The 20468-nt window shown below is 40.6% G+C and overlaps 1 protein-coding gene across 2 annotated transcripts in view; it reads right to left on the minus strand.

Moving 5' to 3' along the window:
* Positions 1–264: 264 nt before the first annotated feature.
* The window catches only part of KDM5A (lysine demethylase 5A), a 63639-nt gene continuing 43435 nt past the window's right edge, over positions 265–20468 (minus strand). The window contains exons 23-28 of one of the 2 annotated variants that reach the window (XM_015094999.4): positions 19043–19594; positions 18698–18841; positions 13944–14103; positions 12898–13118; positions 10758–11168; positions 265–4580 (exon numbers count right to left, since the gene is read on the minus strand). In XM_015094999.4, coding sequence (XP_014950485.2) covers positions 4374–4580; positions 10758–11168; positions 12898–13118; positions 13944–14103; positions 18698–18841; positions 19043–19594 — 1695 coding nt within the window. In that variant the 3' untranslated portion in view covers positions 265–4373. Of the gene's footprint in view, positions 4581–10757; positions 11169–12897; positions 13119–13943; positions 14104–14198; positions 18112–18697; positions 18842–19042; positions 19595–20468 lie in introns of those variants that run through there. The other variant, XM_060414263.1, reaches the window with a different exon arrangement.

The following is a 20468-nucleotide window of genomic DNA, read 5'->3' on the forward strand; positions in this document are numbered from 1 at the left end:
AATCAGCGGTGGGGAAATGTCTGCTGGTCATCACTGGAAACAAAGTTGAAATCTGCAGGAATCACTTCTACTTCACACTTTCTGAAGACAACTATCAGGTTAATCACACCACTGGTGAAGTTATTTGAGGCCAGTTCTTTAGAGACAGCAAATGCACAGGTTAAGAGTGGCTCTCAGGTCATCAATACAATAACCACAATTTAGCTTGGCTTGGTTACCCTTGAGAGTTGCCACCAATGTGAATGACAGAGCAAGGGGCCTGAGTTCACACACAAAGCTTTTATTTTTTTAGATGTAATGCAAATAACCATATGTATTTTTTTTTCCAGAAAACAAAAATAAATGCAAAACATGCTCAAAAAACAAGAAATCAAGTTGTACTTTTCATAAGGCACCACCAAAAACCCTGGTAAAAGAGTCCATATTATATTTAAGTGTCTCACTAACGGGTAAATAAATATGTAAGGGTATAGTCAATAGGTCTTGAGGTTTACAAAAGACATTCCTGTTTGGACATCTTGGAGTATTGCAAGAGTAAGACTGAGCAGGGTGTAGCTGTGAACACCTGTCACATCCTTTTCCAGTGCACGTCGTACGGTCGTTGCATAGTGGTGACTGGATACGGTCTAGACCGAGAGAAGACGCCAACCCCAGATACATTAATATCCATTCTTTCCTTCTCCTGCGGTAAATGCTAACTGCCACGGCACACCCATATCCAAAGTAAAGATAAGCTTTGATAATTTGAAAAAAAAGGGGGGGGGATTTCAAAAGGAAAAAAGAAAACCAAATGCTGGTTTTTAAAAATTTATATTACTGCAAAAGTAACTTTTTACACACATATGAAAAGCTAGTTCATATATAAACCTTTACTGAACCCGGCTATGTGTGGGACTTCACCTTCGTTTTTCCACAATTTTCAAGTTCCATTTCAACTTTCCACTTTCTCTTTAGAGTGGTTCATCCACCCTTTGAAAGCAGCGCTTTCGCAGTTTTCCCTCATCCCCCCACGTAAAAGCACTGGCTGGTTCTCACATAAATGTACTACAGAATCGAGGTATCGACCAGTAGGGAGTTTCTCCTACAGCCACGGAATTGCATCAGAATTTAAAGATTAAGAGAAACAAACATATTTCTCAGACACATGTTGAAGATAAAGGTAAAGAAGAAAAGCACAGGTGAAACCGTTCTTGGCTCATGGGTCAGCCCTCACTGGCATTTTGATCATTAAAGTACATCACAGGCAACCACAGGTTTCACGTTTGACATTTCAATTATCCAAAGGAAGACATGCAGCAGCTGTCACTCCACGAAGCCCAGGTCCGAGTCACAGAGAGCTGGGGACTGGCCGTCCGGCAAGGCCCCCACGGGGCTCTGCTGTGGTCACTACAGGCAGTGAGGCCAACACCACCCAGAGGGACCACGGGAGAGCTGTGGTCCCACGTGCAAGGGGCCGAGGATCTACTCTTGGGCTACCGATTTTCATCTTCCCTTCTATAATCTTCGCCAAAATGCTTTATAGTGAACATAGTGAGAAATGCCTTTGAAAGAATTATTACAACAAGAAAGTTAAAAGTATCAACGGAGAAGAACTGTGACTTGGAGGAGACAGGAAGGGTGAAGAAACATTTTAAATCAAATTTTAACTTGACATGCTACACCCCTGCAGAATGGGTTTAAGCTGTAAATATGTATCTTCCTCGAAGTGAAAAGTTTTATACTAGAGTATCAGCATTTCTTTAAACAGATGAATCTTAATCCACTAACTGCAAAATTACACATTTTATGTATTTTTCTTCTTCTTCAAACTAATTTCACTCATCTGTTCTCAGCCTCAGTCTAAATGGTCAAAAGTCAGAGCAAATTCCTATGACTTTCAAATTAATACAGAAAATCCCACAGTATCAATTAAAGGATATATTTAGGTTTCAAAATGTCTGAACATGAACAGGAAGCTATTCATGGTTGGGAGATTGCCTTGCAACTTTCTCAGGTCAAACATGCAGGCAAATGCCGTATTGTGGACATAAATCATTTCCTAAACAGCCCTCTCTCCCTATCTCCCACTCTCCAAGAAGCAGAGCCCCTGAGCCATCTTTCTCAGCATCCTCATATGTCCCTCTGCTGACAGCTGAAGGGAAAATAAGGTGTTTTATAAAGCATGTTCCAGGCAGCCATCACTGAAGACTGCAATCAATTTTTAACCTACAAGTGTCTGAAGGCTTTTACAGAGAAGACCAAAAGGAAAAAAAAAATTGTGCTTTCTTCTATAACCAGATGAAATTCTTAACTAAGTAGTATCTTTATGTACATTATCAAAACGAAAAGTTATGGAAATAGTTACCTTGTAATTTCCAATGAAATCTTAAATCATACATACACTTGAGATGAAACGTTAAGATCCATGCACGTCAACACTGATGAACTTAACACTCAAGATTTTATGATACCAGGGGAAGAGGGACGAAAAGATTGGTAATAGGAACTAGAGAAAGCATGTCCAGAAACTGGATTTTACAGGAAAGGTTTTTTTTTAGGAAGGTCTTTTGAGTTAAATCTCATACCCACTCAAACTGTGACTCGACAGTACATTTCGCTTCTAGTTACTAGAAGACATTTCTTTAAAAAGGGAGGACGAGAGTATTAGCTGTTCTCTGGGCCCATCTTGCTCCCCCCTTTAAAAGGAAAACTGATGGATTTATAAGCCAAACCACATATTTTCAACCCAAAATAAAGGGACACAGGATAGTGAAGATGAAACACCATTTTCAGCTTGTTTGGTGGGTCTTTCTTGTCCTTAAAGAAAAAAGAGAGTCCCCTTCTAATAAGAGCGTCCCTAACACCTCCACGAGGACAGAACACAACAGGAAGGAGGACAACACAGCACCGTTGTTTCAAACTTTCACAAACAGAACGGAGCAGAACCAAACAGAACCACCACTGCAGATACAGCACGATCAGGGTCCCCACACACAGGGACGAGCCCCAACACACAAAGGAAACAGAATTATCTATCTGGACAAAACAAGATGGACGATCTGGTCACGCGAGGCTGGAGAAGGAAGTGCTAACTCCATGTACTACAAGGAAGGCGTGGGACTCCTTTATAAAAAGCAAGGAGAGAAAGCAAGCCCCCAAATGGATTTCTGATGCTGAGACTCCGTCACAAGCTGCTGGTAATGGTAAATATATATATATTTATATATTCATATATGTATATTAAAAAAGGAAAAATAATCTATTTATAGAACAGTCAGTAGTCAGAGACATTTAGAAAAAAGTAAAAACAAGTCCTTTTTTCTTTTTTTAAAAATGGATTACTAAAACAACTTCGTCACCAGAGGTACTCTATGCCCAACTCCTCGGAGGAAGCCATGGGGCTACGGGATAGCGCCCGCAGCCGGCCTCTGTCAGCAACTGCCAGTCCTGGAACCAGACAGTGGGGCAGGGCTGCAAGGCAAAAAGCTGTTTTGCTGGTTTTGCTGGTGGCCATGCCTGAAGCCTGGTGGCACCTGGTACACTTGTCAATGAAGGTTTCCCCGAAAAGCATGCACCGCTAGCTCAGTGAAACATTCTGACTCACTGTCTCTGCTGCTGCAGAAGCCTGGATCCACGTACCTGCTCTTCTCTAAATGCAGACCCAAGGTAACAAGACTTCTCAAAGCCAAAAAAGGCTGCTTGCCTTTGGCAAGATTCTTCTTCCCAGAATCCAATCTAGTCAGATTTCTGAACTGGATGCTACTCTCCTCCCCTTAGGAAGATGGGGTGATCCGCCCCTCACTTGGGGTTTTCCTCTTGGTACACACAAGCACACGGAGCGGAGGTCTACAGGCCAGGCCCCCTTCCCACAGCCTCTAACAGGACTATGTTCGTCCTGGTCCTCTCCGAGCTGGACCTGCCAGGCATCAAAAGCAGGTCAGAGTGGAAGGAAGCTGGTCCTCTGACTCCTCCCACTGCCCTAACTAAGGAGATCCAAGCAGTCAGTACCTCCCAACAGTGCTGGCCGCGAACCTCTAACTAGTATCAACTGGCCCTAAAACACTCTTACAAGCCCTGCGAGCACACCAACGCAATGATGCCAACCTGCCACCCTGGAGCTCCAGTGTCTGGCCTTAATGTGACAAAGGACCTCAGAGGAGACATGTACTGAAACCCCAGCTGCTAGACCAAGGCAGACACCCTTATAGCACACGAGTGCAGACAGAGAACGCGGGTCCCACATCCATGCGCAGAGAAGTCGGCTGAGAGGACTTTCCCAGAAGGCCGTTCATCTTTGGAAGCAACATTCCGAGTGGACCTAAACCACTCTACTTGATGACTACGGTCTCAGTGTGGTCCGTTTTCCCCCGTGTCCCAAACCAACCCAGCGTCTGCTAACTGGTCTCTTTAAGATCCTCCACTGGTAGTTTGTAGCTCATTATGAAGGAAGGGGGCGGCGCTGGCCCTGGGCTGTCTGGCCCCTGCTTCTTTGCACAGTTTGTACAGATGTAATCTTCACTTTCCGCCATTTCTGGAGAGACCCCCACACAAACTTGGTGAAACCACTCATCGCAGCCACCATCACACTGCACCCAGTCCACCTGTTGGAGACAAGATTGGGGATATTTAGGTTACACATGCAGGAAGCCTGGGATATAAGCAAACCAAAGAGCTGCCTTGGCTTAAATGATAGCAAATAACGGGAATGCCCAGAGATAGACAATGACTTCTTATGGAGTTATTATTTAAATAAAGAAGCTGGGAAGTTAATCCCCCCGAATTATGTTTTTTTCCGTAATGTGTCCACAAAATAAGGCCTCTTAGGTACTCCATCACCTCATAAATACCTGGGGCTCCTTGCAAGGCAGAAACATGTTTGAGAAAATTTGACAAAAAAAAGGAACTTCTAATAGAGCAGCCAAGTAGTTTTAGCTAATATTAACAACGTCTAGGCTCTAAGACAATGCAATTATCAATCAGGAAAGGCAGAGTACAACAATGTGAAGGCAATCCTGTGTATTAGCTTTATTTCAAAGAGATAAGCCAAAGTACTAAGAGCATTAAATACCTTTTTAGAAAAGCAGTCACATAGGCCACTTTTAAAACTAATATTTTTTATTCTTCTCTTCTTCCGTTACAAATACAACTCCCTATAAAAAGTTAGCAAATATCAGAGGTCAAATCTTACAAATTAACCAATTAAAACAGTCAAAGACACAGGTCAACAGATCACTCTGGGGTTTAAAGTCTGAGTAACTGACAGGTCAGTGGCAGAGGCCTGACAAGCTGTGACCCTTCAGAGAGGATGGTGACTATAGGAGGCCAGAAAGGGACTGTGGTTTGGTGGCACTAAGCCTGGGGTAGACACTTAATGGTGAGGAGATCCTGGCTTTGTTATTTGGCAGGTAATTGGGGTGGTTTTTATGGCTATGCCATGGCACATTAGAACCTTTAAGATAAAAGGGCTTCTTACTCTCCTCTATGCAAGATAAAAGTGGACCATCTCACTAACAATGGCAGAAGCCATGCACAACAATGAACTTTTCTAGAAACCAGAGCAAAGTGAGGAGAATGAAGGGATCCACGAAGTACTTTAGCACAGCTTGTGAGAAAGGACAGAAGGAAGGAGGAGTGGGCTAGGAAATGAGTTTTAGGGAAAGTGGGCAGTTCTCAAAATCAGTGTCCACAGACTATAAAACTCATCAAAAGCGTGACAGTCATGTTAGTAGTTTCTGGGTTTTTAATAAAGGGTGGGAGAAATCATTTGTCAAAATTATCTTTTTGCTTTAGTTGTTCTTAAGAGTTCTAGCTCTCAAGGGGCACTGTGTGGCATAAAGATTACTGAATTCACTTCGAAGTCCAGAGTTCTGATGTATGAGCTGAGGCAAGTCATTCAATCTCCCTAAGGCTCCACGTCTCCCTCTGTAAAACGGAAACCAAGTCTTACTCACAGGATTATTTACAGCAAGGGGTCCTCAACCTCCAGGATCTAATGTCTGATGACTGGAGGTGGAGCTGCTGTAATAACAACAGAAATGAAGTGTACAATAAATGTAATGTGCTTGAATCACCCTGAAACCATCCAATGACTCCAGGCTGTGGAAAAACTGCCTTCCATGAAATCGGTGCCTGGTGCCAAAAAGGCTGGGGACCACTGATTTAGAGGATCAAATGAAATAATGTTTGGCAAGGCACCTGGTCCCCAGGCTGGGACACTGGAGGCATTTCTAAAATTGTAGCCTCCCGGCTCCACTCATCCTTCTTCACATGAAATATTCTGCAAATAACTGCCTGCAGCATGGCTCATGCCAGAATCACCTACTGTGTGTAGCTGAGACCTAGCCCAAACCCACAGACTCAGAATCACCCGGAAGCCTGTATTGTGACCAGCTCCCAGATCATTCTCATATATTCTAAACTTGACCATCACTTTCACTGTGTTACACTGCTTTCTGCAGTTCAGAGTGACTTGCTTCCTCAAATGGATTTTGTTTTTGTTCTGTAATTGTTTGTGTGATATTTAGCTTCTGAAGTCTTAATCAGCCAAAGAGTTCCTACTGTGGCAAACTGCACTGAAGGTACAGAAAACGGAGATGACGACTCCGGTGCAACAGATAAAAAATAAAGATAGCACAAGCAGGTGAAGATTTATAACCTGACAGCGGGTGAACACAGAGTGAGTGTCTGGCTGTGTGACGCTGGCCAAGGGAACTGGGAGGAAGAGCTGTGGTCCTCTGGGCTGCTCAGACTGGAGGTGTCTAACCAGTCCAGTCTCCACAAGGTAAAAAAGTTATAATTTATCATGATTTGCTGCCAAGGAAAGTTTCTTTTAAAATCACATTTTGCACCCGGCTCACTGGTTTCTGGTTTCCCAAAATCAAATCTGCTCTCTTTCAAATAAGGAAGACAGCATTTCCCCTTTTGAGAGTTTGGCTAGAGGTCCATTCCTAAGCCCAGCTTCCCCACCATCCCAAAAAAGCATAGTAACTTTTCCTGAGACTTGATCCCAGCCCATAGGTCAGAAAACAATTTGGCCTAATAATTAGCAGGGAAAAAATGCCCCTGTGAGTATCTTTTGATCATGTTCCTTGACTAACAGTCAAAATTATACTTTTGTCTGGAATGCTAACTGAATCCAGAGGATTGTGAACAGACTGTGGCAGCCTGAACACTCGAGAACAAAGAATCTGGTTAATTGCATAGTAAGTCCTAACAGTCATTTCCCCTTTCATTATTTCTAGGAAGCATATGTGTCAAATCAAAAAAAGGAGTTCCTGAAAAACTTCACAGCTATGAGCTGTTCAAATATTAACCGATAAAGAGATTATCAGTTAAATGTGTGTTTAAAAGAGAAATATACTAAACAGAGAAAATTATGTTGGTTTCGCATTTCTTGTTTTGCTAAACAGTTTCATATTTACGCTTAAGAAAAAATATTTTTCATGTTGTATTTTCTTCAATTCTTAGTGCATATTATTACACTGGGAAAAAAGAAAGCTGGTGATTTAGTGATACTCTTAGCTTACTTACCCAACTGAACTCTTTGTATTTTTGGCATTCAATCTCTTTTGTACCAAACTTTCTTGCAAAAGCCAGATATGAAAATTAAAACAATTTACTTAATCAAGTACAACATATGCTTAGAATCCCCATGTATGTTTTTTGGTGCTCTCTTCAATAAGTAACCAACTTTTTCAGTCTGCCCGAAATTAACTGGTTTCCCAAGACACAGGAATTTCGGTACTGAAAGTGACAGCTGGTCACCTTATCATAACATCACCATAGTTTGTGTGTGTGAGACTCACTCATTTAGGTAATCCAACCTTTGTTTATGCTAAAAGGAGATAAGAATGATAAAGGAACTGATAATGCAAATACTTTTGCCTATATGATTCTCCACAAAAATCTTTTAAAATTCAGAGTGGGAAACAAACACTTGAAGTGTGAGATAGAAGTTTATAATCTCTCTTTATTTACTGTATTGGACATCTTAGGGAGATAGTAATGTGGCAGAGTTTAGGGAGAAAAAGAATCTGAACCTGAAAACTAATCCTTTGAAAATAGTTCATTATTTTTTTTAAAAATTAATTTCAACTTAAAGTCAATTTGATAATGATGGAAGAGAGAGTTTTGGGCTTTTAAAACCTTTTACTTTATTCTGATAATATTTTTCTTTTTTCTTTCTAAAACATCTTTGAAATAGAGGCTAGATACATTTAAGTAATCCTTCAAAGTTTTCTCAATCTGCACATTTTTAGGTAAAAGTAACAGTAATTACTTGTTAGAAAAAAATGTACATTTACCTAAATACGAATGAACCCTAGAAGTTGTGTGTGTTTTTTTGCTACATAGTATTTAAAGAACAGACTTCTTTCAAAAACATTCTTTTCTTGGTATCCTTTTGTAGTGAAGATGTATATCATGCATTAATTTGTTTTCCTTAAAGAAACACTACACTTCAAATTGAGGAAGTTGTAAAATTATTTACAAAATTTTTAAAGAAATACACAGGTAGTAACACTGTGTCAGAAACAAACTTGGAGGACTACAAAAACTGCAGAACAGCAGTGATGGGCAAAATGTTTATAATCTGAAATAATTCCCACTTGAAATTAAACACATTATAGAAATACATCATTTGTAAGTTTCTTTCATGTAGCTACTGACAGGGTGAGGCACACTTGCTCACCTGTGTGTTCAACAATCTTCTCTACTAATCTTCACAAATTTCTGTAGTAATCTGTACAAATCTTTGTATATTTTAAACAATAGACATTTTCTCTAAATATGTGGCTAAATTTCCTTTTACTCCATCAAAATGGGGATAACTTTCCAGATTTTTTTTAATTTTGGCCACGCCACCCAGCTTGCAGGATCTTAGTTCTCCAACCAGGGATGGAACCCAGGCCCCCTGCAATGGAAATGTGGAGTCCTAACCACTGGACCACCAGGGAAATCCCTTTTCTAGATTTTCAAAAAATACTTACAATGTTAAGAGCAAGTCTTAGGGCTTATATATTGATCACATTATTTTAAATAAGTAAAGCAGGACATGTTAATTATAAATTTTGCAGCAAAAGAGAGAAAACTCTCTGCAGTGTTGTATGCTACAGAAAGAGAACAGAGACAATAGATGAACTGAACTGTGTTTTAAATGCTAAGCAGAGGAGAAGGGAGAGGGTATTAAGTGAAAAGGAGGGGAAAAAAAGAGGAAGGTTATGACGGATATAAACACTGTAGAAAGGATGACGGTAAGTAAGCTAAAAACAAAACAAAACAAAACACACGTCTTGCTGCCAATCCTACAACTGCTGAAAATTAGTTAAAGGAGAAAGAAAGGGGAGAAGGTTCTGCCAACACTAAGCTACTAATGTTTCAGGACCCAAAGAGAACTAGGTAACCTTTCATAGCCTCTTTAATAAAAAAATTCAGATGAGAATAAATTCAAATGAAAGATAAAAATAATACACACACACATAATGTATCTACTAAGATGCTTTAAAAATGTTTACAATATAGAAAAATGCTTATGAAGTTAATAAAGAAAGATGCGAAAGTGGACAGTTATGACACGATATGAAACAAACCATACAGAAAAAGAACTGGAAGGAAGAACCCTAAAATATTCCCAGTTGTTATTCTCGGAGAGCTGGACTACGGGGTATATATTTTACTATATACTCATTTTCCAAAAGTGAGAAAACCTTTAATAATTTAAACACGTCATGTAGTTCTGGACTGTTTTTGTACTTGCATCTCAATTATCGGAGGGGTGGGGATATTAGTGGAGCACCTGGTCTGAGAGCCAGGCTTCTCCTTGTGGTTTTGCCACTAACTAGCTCTATGACTTTGGTTACATCATTTATCCTCACTCAGTCCTGGTTACATCATTTGTAGAAGAGGCTGGAGAAGATGACCTCTTCAAGCTCTAACAGTATTTAGCTGAGGAGGGAATAGTGATGCAACTGTATTTATTCTGTTTATATATTCAAACTGAGGGGTTATTAAAATTCTAAAAGTCAAGTGGCGTAAGGAGACAAAGTTAAAGCCATGAACTTACTAATAATCTTGATGGGAACACCAAAATAGATGCCTCCAGACACTTAAAGAACTAGGATTTTTCATAAAGTCCATCCATTTTTCTCAGAAGTCTATAACATCAATATTGCCTTAAGAAAGATCATCATGTACTTACTAATATTTAAAGCTTAGGGCTGACATTAAAAAAAAAAAAGATAGTACCTTTAAAGGTCTTCATTATATTCTGCAAGAGATTTTTAAAAATCATGTTCTATTTAGGAGCATATACATAGGCCTGAGTATAGCTAAGACACAGACCAAAGGGAAGATTTAACCCAAGTTTTATGTCTTCACACAAATCTCCAGGCAACTTGCTTCCTGGGTCTTAGAACTCTGGCCTGGGACCTTTTAGGCCACTGTGGCTGACTGACAAGGTGCTCAGTCCTTCGAGGCACCCTATAGGGAGGGCACACGACTGCTCTGAACTCTACTGTGGCCACACATGGGGTGTACTGCTCCTGGGTACCACACAGCTTCTCTCTGCTCATCTGGGATGTTTCGCTCTGTACACAAATTCTAAAACACATTCTTCTATTAAAATCTCATAACTGAAAAAGGTTCTAGACACTATATTAAACATGTGATGGTGCAAGGCCAAATCCTGGGATCAAAACAGACCATCACTACGTCACAGCCTCGTGTGCCTGGCTGCTGCTCCACGTCCCCACAAACACTCGCTGGGACGCAGAGAGACTCACCTTGTCCTTGCAGGGCCTCTGGCAGTTCTGTGCAGCGCACACGGCGTTCTCATCATCCGACTCCTCCGCTCCAGACCAGTCGTACTTGGAGGGAATGTCCAGCACCTTCTTCTCTCTCTTCTTCTCAGTGCTCTCCTTCACAAGTTCAACTTTGGCTGCAGCGGCCTTCTCCTTCTTTTTCTTCCTCTCTTCTTCTTTCGCTAGCTTCTTGGCCAGTTTGTTCAGCTCCTTTGATTTTTCTGCACTTAATTTTAATTTCTTCTTTTTAGGTTTATCCATTTTCTTCAGCTCCTTGGACTTCTGCTTTCCTTCACCAAAAAGCTGCTCTACTTTTTCTAGCTTCCGTTTCCGTTTCTTCTCTGAAGAGTCCTTTCCTTTTATTTTTAATGGTTTCTCTTCCATGCTGTCATCCTTCAAAAATATAAAAAGAGAAACAATTTAAAAGCAAGATATTCAAAAACAGCTTTAGTCTCTTATATGAGGTATCATGAATATACAATTTCATAATGACAGGAAGAATATGAATTACCAAGGCTGGGAGGAAGGAAATGGGATTTATTATTTAACAGGTACTGAGTTTCTCTTCTGAGAAGGCAATGGCAACCCACTCCAGTACTCTTGCCTGGAAAATCCCATGGACGGAGAAGCCTGGTAGGCTGCAGTCCATGGGGTCGCTAGGAGTCAGACACGACTTCACTTTCACTTTTCACTTTTATGCACTAGAGAAGGAAATGGCAACCCATTCCAGTGTTCTTGCCTGGAGAATCCCAGGGATGGGGGAGCCTGGTGGGCTGCCGTCTATGGGGCCACACAGAGTCGGACATGACTGAAGCAACAGCAGCAGTAGCAGAGTTTCTCTTTGGAATAATTTAAAAGTTCTGGAAATGGACAGTGGTAACAGTTGTACAATATTATAAATGTGATTTTAAAACAACTGAATTGTATATTTAATAAATTTTATATTGTATACATTATACAATAAATACTCTGATATTTTAAGAAGACAAATACAATATTCAAAGAAGGTAACAGTAGAAAATAATGATAAGCCCTGAATAAAATATCTGACTTATTTTTAGCTTATCAGGGGCGGGGGGAAAGGCCAAAAAATTGTCAGCATATATTATACAGTCTGCAGCACCTGTCTGTAACTGAGATGAAAACATAGAAAGCTCAACACACTAAATGTATACTAAGTTACACAGTAACTCTTTTGGTCTGTATTTACCAGCATTGAAATTCTGAACAAGGGGTGCGGCAGAAAAAACAAACATTAAAAATCATAAGCTTGATAATTACTTAAGAAATAACACTTCCTAAGATTCTGCAGGTAGAGGATGAGATGATTAGACAGCATCACTGACTCAATGGACATGAATCTGAGCAAACTCCAGGAGACAAGGGAGGACAGAGGAGCCTGCTGTGCTGCAATCTATGAGTTCACAAACAGTCGGACACGACTTAGTGACAGAGCATGGAATCTGCAGAATCATAAAGAATACTGGGTCACAAGTGTCTTAAACCTATCATACCTTGAATAAGACATGTAACTTTTCAAAACTCTGTGTTTCCTTATATATAAAATCAAATAAGACAGTGGGTATGAAGAAAAAGCTCAGCTAACTGGAAAACATTATCTAAATTAGGCACCTTCGATCTGACTTTCAAACCAAAGACAAACTACAGTGTGCCAGCATACGACACTGTACCTTCCACTTCACAGAAACAGTCAAGGAAAAGAAAGATGATTCAGAACACAGGAATCAAATGCGAGTTAGAGCCTGGGACCCTCCGCTTTTACTGCAAGTGTGACTCCAGGTGAGTTTCTGCATCTCTGACCCTTACCTTCTTCATAGGGAGAAAGAGCTAAACACTTGCCTTGTCTGTCCTTTCCCCTCCTGCTCAGGACTATAGTATCACAGATTAAAAAATACATGGGTAAATTGTATAAAAATATATAAACTACGTAAAACCTCAATAAAGAAAACCATAAAGCAGAAATACTTTGGCTTGGTGACAGAGAAGGACAACCGGAGCACTATCCACCAGTCCTCCCCTCGCGGTGACCTATGGAACCTAAAAGGAGCTGGGACACTCTAAGTGGTTTTAAACCATTGTGCAATAAGCTTCCAATCTGTACCTCCATGATGTGCAGGAATCTATCTTCAGAGGGTGGGTGTGTGGCCTGCAAAATCCGCCATATGTGCTGAGTCTCGTCCAGGGACACCTCCAGGAGGTCTCCCACCATCATCAGCTCCTCCAGCTGAGCTTTAGCTCCTGGCGACAACTCCAGCACTGGAGGCTCCAAGCTCCGGGGCACCAAAGGGCTCTTCCGAGGCTGTTTCCGTGGGGTGCTAGACCCTTTCCCCCAAAACAGAAGACAGAAGAAAACATGAAAACTACTAAAAAAGGACTGCTTTCAAAATAAATATTTAGAGGAATGGTCCCTCTTCCTCCAACACTTAATTTAGATGTTTGGATTCACTGTATCAGCATGAAAGTGAAATTTAAAAAAAACACAGAACAAAAAAGGCCTAGAGTTCTAATGACACTCTAAAAAACTGGTTTAGAGTGAAAACACAGGTTCCATATTGTTTATCTTGTGACTGGAGGGGAAAGGGAATGCTCTCTCCATTGCAGAAGATACCAAAAGATTAGACATATAATTGCCACATATATATAACCCATTATCTGCCTAATTAACAATAATAATATGCTGTTCCATAAAATCCTGAATTTTACTATGAAGAGAGAGATATTCTCCATTTCCCAGAGGTGTGACCTAAAGCAGTCTGACTGATTTTCACTGGGGACAAAGGCTAGATAGTGAACACAATAGAAAAATTATTTATCAACAGATGAAGAACTAATAAAGCTCTTCAAAACCAGAATGAGTATTCTTCAAAAGTAGCAAGTTCCTCAACAACTAATTATAAACAAATAGAGGATAAATAACGACTGATCAGGGGTTTGATAAAAGCGGGATCAGAAGGGGGGAGTCAACGATTCTACAGAAATTTTCTATCATTATGACCTAATCACAGAAAAATGCTATGAGACTGGATTTTCCAAAGTTGCATTTTTCCAGTTCTACTGCATTTCATGGTCAGGATTCATACTTGAGGAGAGACTTCCAGTGTGGTGTCAGACTTCTCTTCCCCACACTGCTCCCTGGTGTGGTAATACCTTGAGAGCAGCTCTTAGAAGCAGACGAGTATGCGTGCTCTGCACAGAAGGAGGGTGCCGTCCACATGTGCGTGACTACTTCCTCAGACTTGATGGGGATCTCTTCATCACAGAAGAGGTTGGGCTCCAGGCTGCTGGAGGACTTCACGCTAGCTGTGTCCTGAAGAAGCAGCCAAGGGGGTGCTGAGAATTAGGAACACTTAACTTGTCCCATGACAATAATCTAAGCACAGGCTTTTAATACAACACAGTTTGGGGGGGTGGGGGTGGGGGTGGGAAACCTTAAATATCTGGTATTAAATTAGGAAAGAAAATTTCCACTGGGGAAAAAACAATGATCACCAGTTTCAAGCCAAAAGTAAAGCTCGAGAGCAATCCACAGAGATAATAGATCTACAAGAAAGCTACGATTTGAAGAATAACCTTTCTACAGTCTACAACACAGAAAGACTCCTGTAGCCATGAGTTAAGAAACTCTGACCATTTAAGAAAAAATAAAATGGACTTAGGAAGGGAATAAAGGTTCAGATGTGGTACCTTAAGGACACGGCTCATTCAATCTTCTCTAAAGGTTTTCAAATCCAGATGCTTACCAGTTGCTGCTTTTACTTATCAGCTAGCTGCCCTTACTTAAAAAGCCTGACTGACAGTGTTTAAGTTATAAATCTTGACAACTCCAAGCAGGTCTCAGATGACTCTCCCCTGAAGTTAGGCTCCACAAGCCACATATACAGCTTTAATGGTCACAGTGCAATCAGGAATACAGAAATCTCAGGTATTTTAACTAGGAGAATTTAATAAAGTGAACCGGCTAAATTGTACGCTGGAGGCTTGAAAAAGCAAACAGAAACATCAAAGTAACACCAAGGTAACTACAAGAAAGAGCTGCCATCACTAGAGCTTGAGGTAACAGAGATAAGAAGTGGGGTCACAGCCAGAAAGCTGGGGGCCTACAGAGCTGGGGCCCACACCTGTGGGGAGCAGGCACTGGCCTGTGTGTGTCCTGCTATCTCTAACAGAACACAATGTGGCTGGCTTCTGGGTGGCAAAGAAACAACTAGAACTGGAGCCAGCTGCCACTGCCAGGGGAAAAGACAGAACGAAAACAAAACTCCAAACCAAACAAAACTGAAAACAGTAAACAAAGCAACAACAGAAAAATTGTAGTTCAATGATGGCAGGAATGGAGAATAAAACGGTAAGCATCGAGTCCCTTCTCACTACGCGGCCTTTTAATGTTCTCTAATGCCCTCTGCTGGCGGAGGGAGGCTGCAGGCAAAGGATAAACGTGCAGGGCATGGGTTGGCAGACCACAGCCTGTGGGCCAAACCCAGCTGCTGCCTGGTTCTTGTATGGAGTGTGAGCCAAGAACATTTTTTAATTTTTAAAGAGCTGTAAAAATAAACAAGAAGACATAACAGAGACCACATATGGCTTGCAAAGCCTAAAAATAATCTACTCTACATCATATATAATATCACTATACATGTGGTACTTTACAGGGAAAGTTTACCAAGCCCTGGGCTAGTCCCAGCCCCAGCACCACCAAGAAGAGTACACGGGGGAGCTTAGAAGACCAGAGACAACAGCTAAGGGCTAATGCAAGAGCTGACTGTAGGGTGCATAAGAGGAAGATGTACTGTCATCAGAGACTGTGCTTAATTAAACAGGATACTTAAAAGGTTTCACAAAGAGACTCTGGAAGACAGTTACACTCACTGAGAATTTAGGAACAGCAGTTCACATAGGTCTTCTTTCCTGTTCCAGAGAATCTAAGTCCTAAAAGGCCACAGGCAAGAGAGTACTTTAGTACTTGCCTACTGCTGTCCCGAGGTACTTCACCTCACTGACTGCAAGGGTCTTTTCTGACTTTGACTCCACTCATTTCACTGAAACTCAAGCAGGAAATTTTCTATTAAGCTTCTGAACTAGAAATGAAACTGATCAGAAAATAATGGTTGAAAGGAAAGACAGGTAAAAATACATTTAAAAAATTACTTCCCTGGGATGACATATGAAATATAATACATAAAAGATCAATTTAAATCCAACCATGTCAACAATTATATTAACTATAAAAGAAATAAACACCCCCAATTAAAAGAAAGATTGTAATACTGCCTAAAACCCCAGATTTAACCATATATTTTACAAATAGATACATATGCAGACTGACATACCAGGAAGAACCCTACCACATGTGCTGTCTACAAAAGATGCCTTTTAAATAGAAAGACACAGGAGGCTGGAGGTAAAACAACTGATAAACAGCAAGCTAAGGGGAAAATTACCAGTCAGTCCCACTAATGGTAAATACACAGGAAGAAGGAATGGCTTCTCAGTGAGCAATGTGTCTTATGACAGATCTGTCACTCCACCATATCTGGTATCAGCAGGACTAAATTCTCAGACAAAATCGACTCTATTTTCACCAAAGCTGAAGCCACTCAAGTATTAACAAGGGTAGAAAAGAAGAAAAATCAAAGAATCCAAGTGCTTAACTTGCCTTTCTGTAAATTAAGCAATTCCTGGGATTTTAAAAAAAAAACTTCCTAGGAGATAACAGCTACTTCTATTTTATACCCTCCTTTCTGAAGTGTGATTCTACACATGTATGCATTTGGAAAATATAAACTGTACTATGGATGAACAGTCTAGTAAAGGTAAACAATATGGTTTAAAAGGAAATAATCATATGAACATCTGAAAATAATGTTATCCCAGACACAATCATACAAACCTGTAACAGACTCTCAGACTTTGTTTCATTAAATGTATTATTTTCCTGACTAATGAGATCTCGGAATTGCTGCTCAGATTATTTTTGTGGTGATCACATGGTATGACATGCAAAATGAAGTAATCAAGCAATACAATGCACAAACCATCTGCTTTAAACATTTAAATGCTATGTTAACTAAGATCAAATGACTGATTTTCATTTTCTTTCTAATTACCTACTCTTCTTCCTAAACCAGCAGGGGTTCTTCATCTAGCGAAGATATTAAAATTAAGCTATTTTGAGGATAAATTCACAGTCACAATCAGGGAAGATCATACAAAGTGAAAAATCACCAAGTCAACTGCAAGTAAGTTGGCAAGTAAGATTTTCATTACAGAGTAAGTGCTTTCTCTATAGGAAAACACTCAAGAGCACTTGAAATTTTTTTTAGTACAAAATTTTGGAGCACTGAAATTTTTTTAGTGCAAAGATACCAATGTCAAAGTAAATCTGACCTTGAATTACCACAAGTCTTACCACCATTCTTCTGCTCTCCTAAGTTGTCAATACACCGCTAACATTATAACATCCATAATCTTATTTTCCACCCTGCCAACACCCCCTTCTATGAGAGTGTAAGCTAAGAGCCCATATATACTTTGCAAACAAAGGACTACTCCATACAACCATATCAAACCACAGTTCTGATCCCTAGCCCTGAAATCATTTAATACTTGCGATGTTTTGTTTTCATAGGTTACTGATCTGCGTCCAAGCAAAGTCCATCATGTTAGACAATTCCAGAGTACTGGTTGATACCTAATGTGCTAGAAAGATAACCCAGGTACTGAAGGTCTCTAAGTCAAAACTGCAAACAGGCAATTTTAGTATTAGCTAACTAACCTATACGTGCTGTGGGCAGCATCCCCCTCCAGCTGCTTCTGGTCATTTTACCAGCTTCATACATACAGTCATTAACTTCACATAGCCATTAACTTCAAGGATAACAATGTGCTTCGAATCTCATTTTAAATGCAAATTCAAATTTCAACTTTTCTCAAGTCTTTAATTCATATAATTTTTTTTTAAACTCCCTCATTAAAACATCCCCTGGATCCATTTTTATCTTGAGAAAAATATTTTCCAGCAGGTAATTTACAGGCATCTATGATGGACGGTTTACCTTTATATCCTGGGAGTTCTAATGCCAACGGTATTTGTACTCTGACAATGAGTTTACCTATCTGATATACATGCTGAAAAGACAAAGGAAAAGAATGCACCCTGATTTTTTCTCACACCAGACTATGAATTCCCTGGTTATAGGCATAGATGCTGAACATTATCTCCACAAAGCAGAATACAAAACACATCAACGGATTCACTGTGGGCTGGCAGGGTCTCTGTCCAGATCACATTACTGGACAAAAGATGAACGTCTTGGGCCTGACAAAAAACAACAATAAAAGGTGAAGAGAACCCAACATAGAACCTTGCCAAAACCTCCCCTTCACCCTAGTGTGCTGTCACTATCAAAACAATCATACTGAGGGCAAATCCTTTGTTACGTGACGATAACTCCACAAATTCAAGTCATGGGCCCAACTATAATGCATCCCTGAATATGATGTTCTATCCAGCACCAACCAGATGAGAGATCAGAGAAAAAGACCCAAAGCACAGCTAAAACGGGATTCTTAAAACCTAACTATACAGACTTGAACAATCCAAAAGAAAGAACACTGAAATCAGCCATGAAACCTTTCAGTAACTTAAACATACAATTTTTCCAGCCCCTCTCTGGAAAATATATACAGGCTTCTTAAAAACATACCATCCTTTATTAAAAAATATAGCTTTACCAATCTGTTTTTTTAGAGTACAGAAAAAATACCATCACCATAAACTCAGGATAGATATAACGATTAGCTTTCTCTTCCACTTTCAGGCCTTAAACATCAGTGTTCAACAGCTTTTTAAACAAACCCAGTGATCAAGTGATCAAACCCCCCCAGCCTACCCCTGTAATTACCTTCATATCATAGCCATAGGTCTCCCGAATGTCTTCATCAGAATCTGTCTCTTCATCGTCATAGTCCGCTGTTTGTCGAGGGGAGGAAGACACACTGCTCGCCACCCGATTGAAAGCAGACTGCTGGAAACTAGGCAAGTGTCCCTAAACAACGAGCAACCGGAGATGAAGAGAGGCACCAAATACACATGAGTGTTAATGCATGCCTGAGTCCATCAAATTGTAATGAAGCAACTTACTGTTATTTTCCTAGTACTGGTAAGAGATTTGATTTACTGCTTACACACTGACAGATATTACCCCATGAAATAGGGGGAAAAAGAAAAAAGAAAATTCTCAACTTGCCTGCAAGTCTGGGTTGGCTGCAGCTTTCTGGAGTTCTGCACTGATGATCTTTTCGGTTTTCTCCCGAGCTGCCTGCTCCACCATCCGCTGGCTCAACACGGACAGCTTGGCCAGGGCAGAAGACAGCTCGTCTGTGGCCAGGGCTTGCCGGGCCCTGTCCTGCCAGCTCATGGCACGTTCTGTCAAACACTGAAGGGCCTCCCCCTCAGGCAGCCGCACCGGCAACTTCTGAAGGGACACCAGGAGGGACAGAATCGTCTCCAGCCGCGGCCTTCGAGACCGCATGCAGAGAGGACAAAGGAATTTTACTTCCTTAGCCTGCCAGCTGGACCCCTTCTTCTGGGAACTCGATTTAGGAAGAGGAACACAGCTGTTGTGAAACCAGTCTTTGCAGAGCTCACATTGGAGCATAAACCCGCTCGCTGTCTTGCGGCAAATGCAAAACTTGACGTCCTCTATCCGGTCCACCATGCTCATCTTGGCGAGGTTGGCTGCCCTGAGGGAATGCATGGCTTCCAGCTCCTTCTGCTCCCGCTCTTTGAAAACCGCCACCTGGGTATGACAAACATGTAACTGAAGGGAGTCACTGCAAAATGTTCTCAAAATACCAAATCTTCAAGGGTAGGGACCATTTCCACATTGCAGACTCATGTTGACAAAGCACTGTCTTTTTTTGGCCACACCTTGTAGTATGTGGGATCTTAGTTCCTCAACAAGGGATTGAACCCACAGCACCTCCATTGGAAGCGCAGTATCTTAACCACTGGACCACCAGGGAAGTCCCAAGCACTGTCCTTAAAAAAAAAAAAAAAGCCATCGTTTCCTAAAATTTGGGGCAGCCTGACAGTTTCTATGCAAATACTCATCTGTGAAATAAGCAAACTGCCATCATATATGACAATGTCCAGCAGTTGAGTAGTTAATTCTTTCATAACGGGCAGGAGAAAGATGGGTTCAAGCCACCCTGGTATCAGGCCTGGCTCTTGTACTTAACAAGACTCCTGATCCAGGTTTTCTGAATCTCAGTTTTCCAAAAAATGAGAATATTAGTAACTTCACTTTGCTGTTTTAAGGATTAAATAAGATAACGTGCGACAGTGCCTAACTTGGCGCCTGGCACAAGATAAACATTTAATCGGTTCTGACTCCCTACCTCCTTCTAATTCATTCTCTGTGGGAAGTTCAACACAAATTAATTTTATTTATTTCTTGGAACTTCCAGCTTATGGAGAAGAGTAACAAAAGCTGATGACTAACTACAGTAAGGTTTTATGTAACTCATTTCAAAAAAATATATAAAAATAAAACTTAATTATCATGAATATTATCAGGGCTTTTTTTTTTTTAAACTCTGTTAGCTTTGAAACAATTTTGAGGCAATTTCCAGTGCTATTTGTCTGGCAAGACTGACTCAACTAGGCAGGCT

This window comes from Ovis aries, chromosome 3 (assembly GCF_016772045.2).
Source record: "Ovis aries strain OAR_USU_Benz2616 breed Rambouillet chromosome 3, ARS-UI_Ramb_v3.0, whole genome shotgun sequence".
In the NCBI taxonomy this organism is placed as follows: Eukaryota; Metazoa; Chordata; class Mammalia; order Artiodactyla; family Bovidae; genus Ovis; species Ovis aries.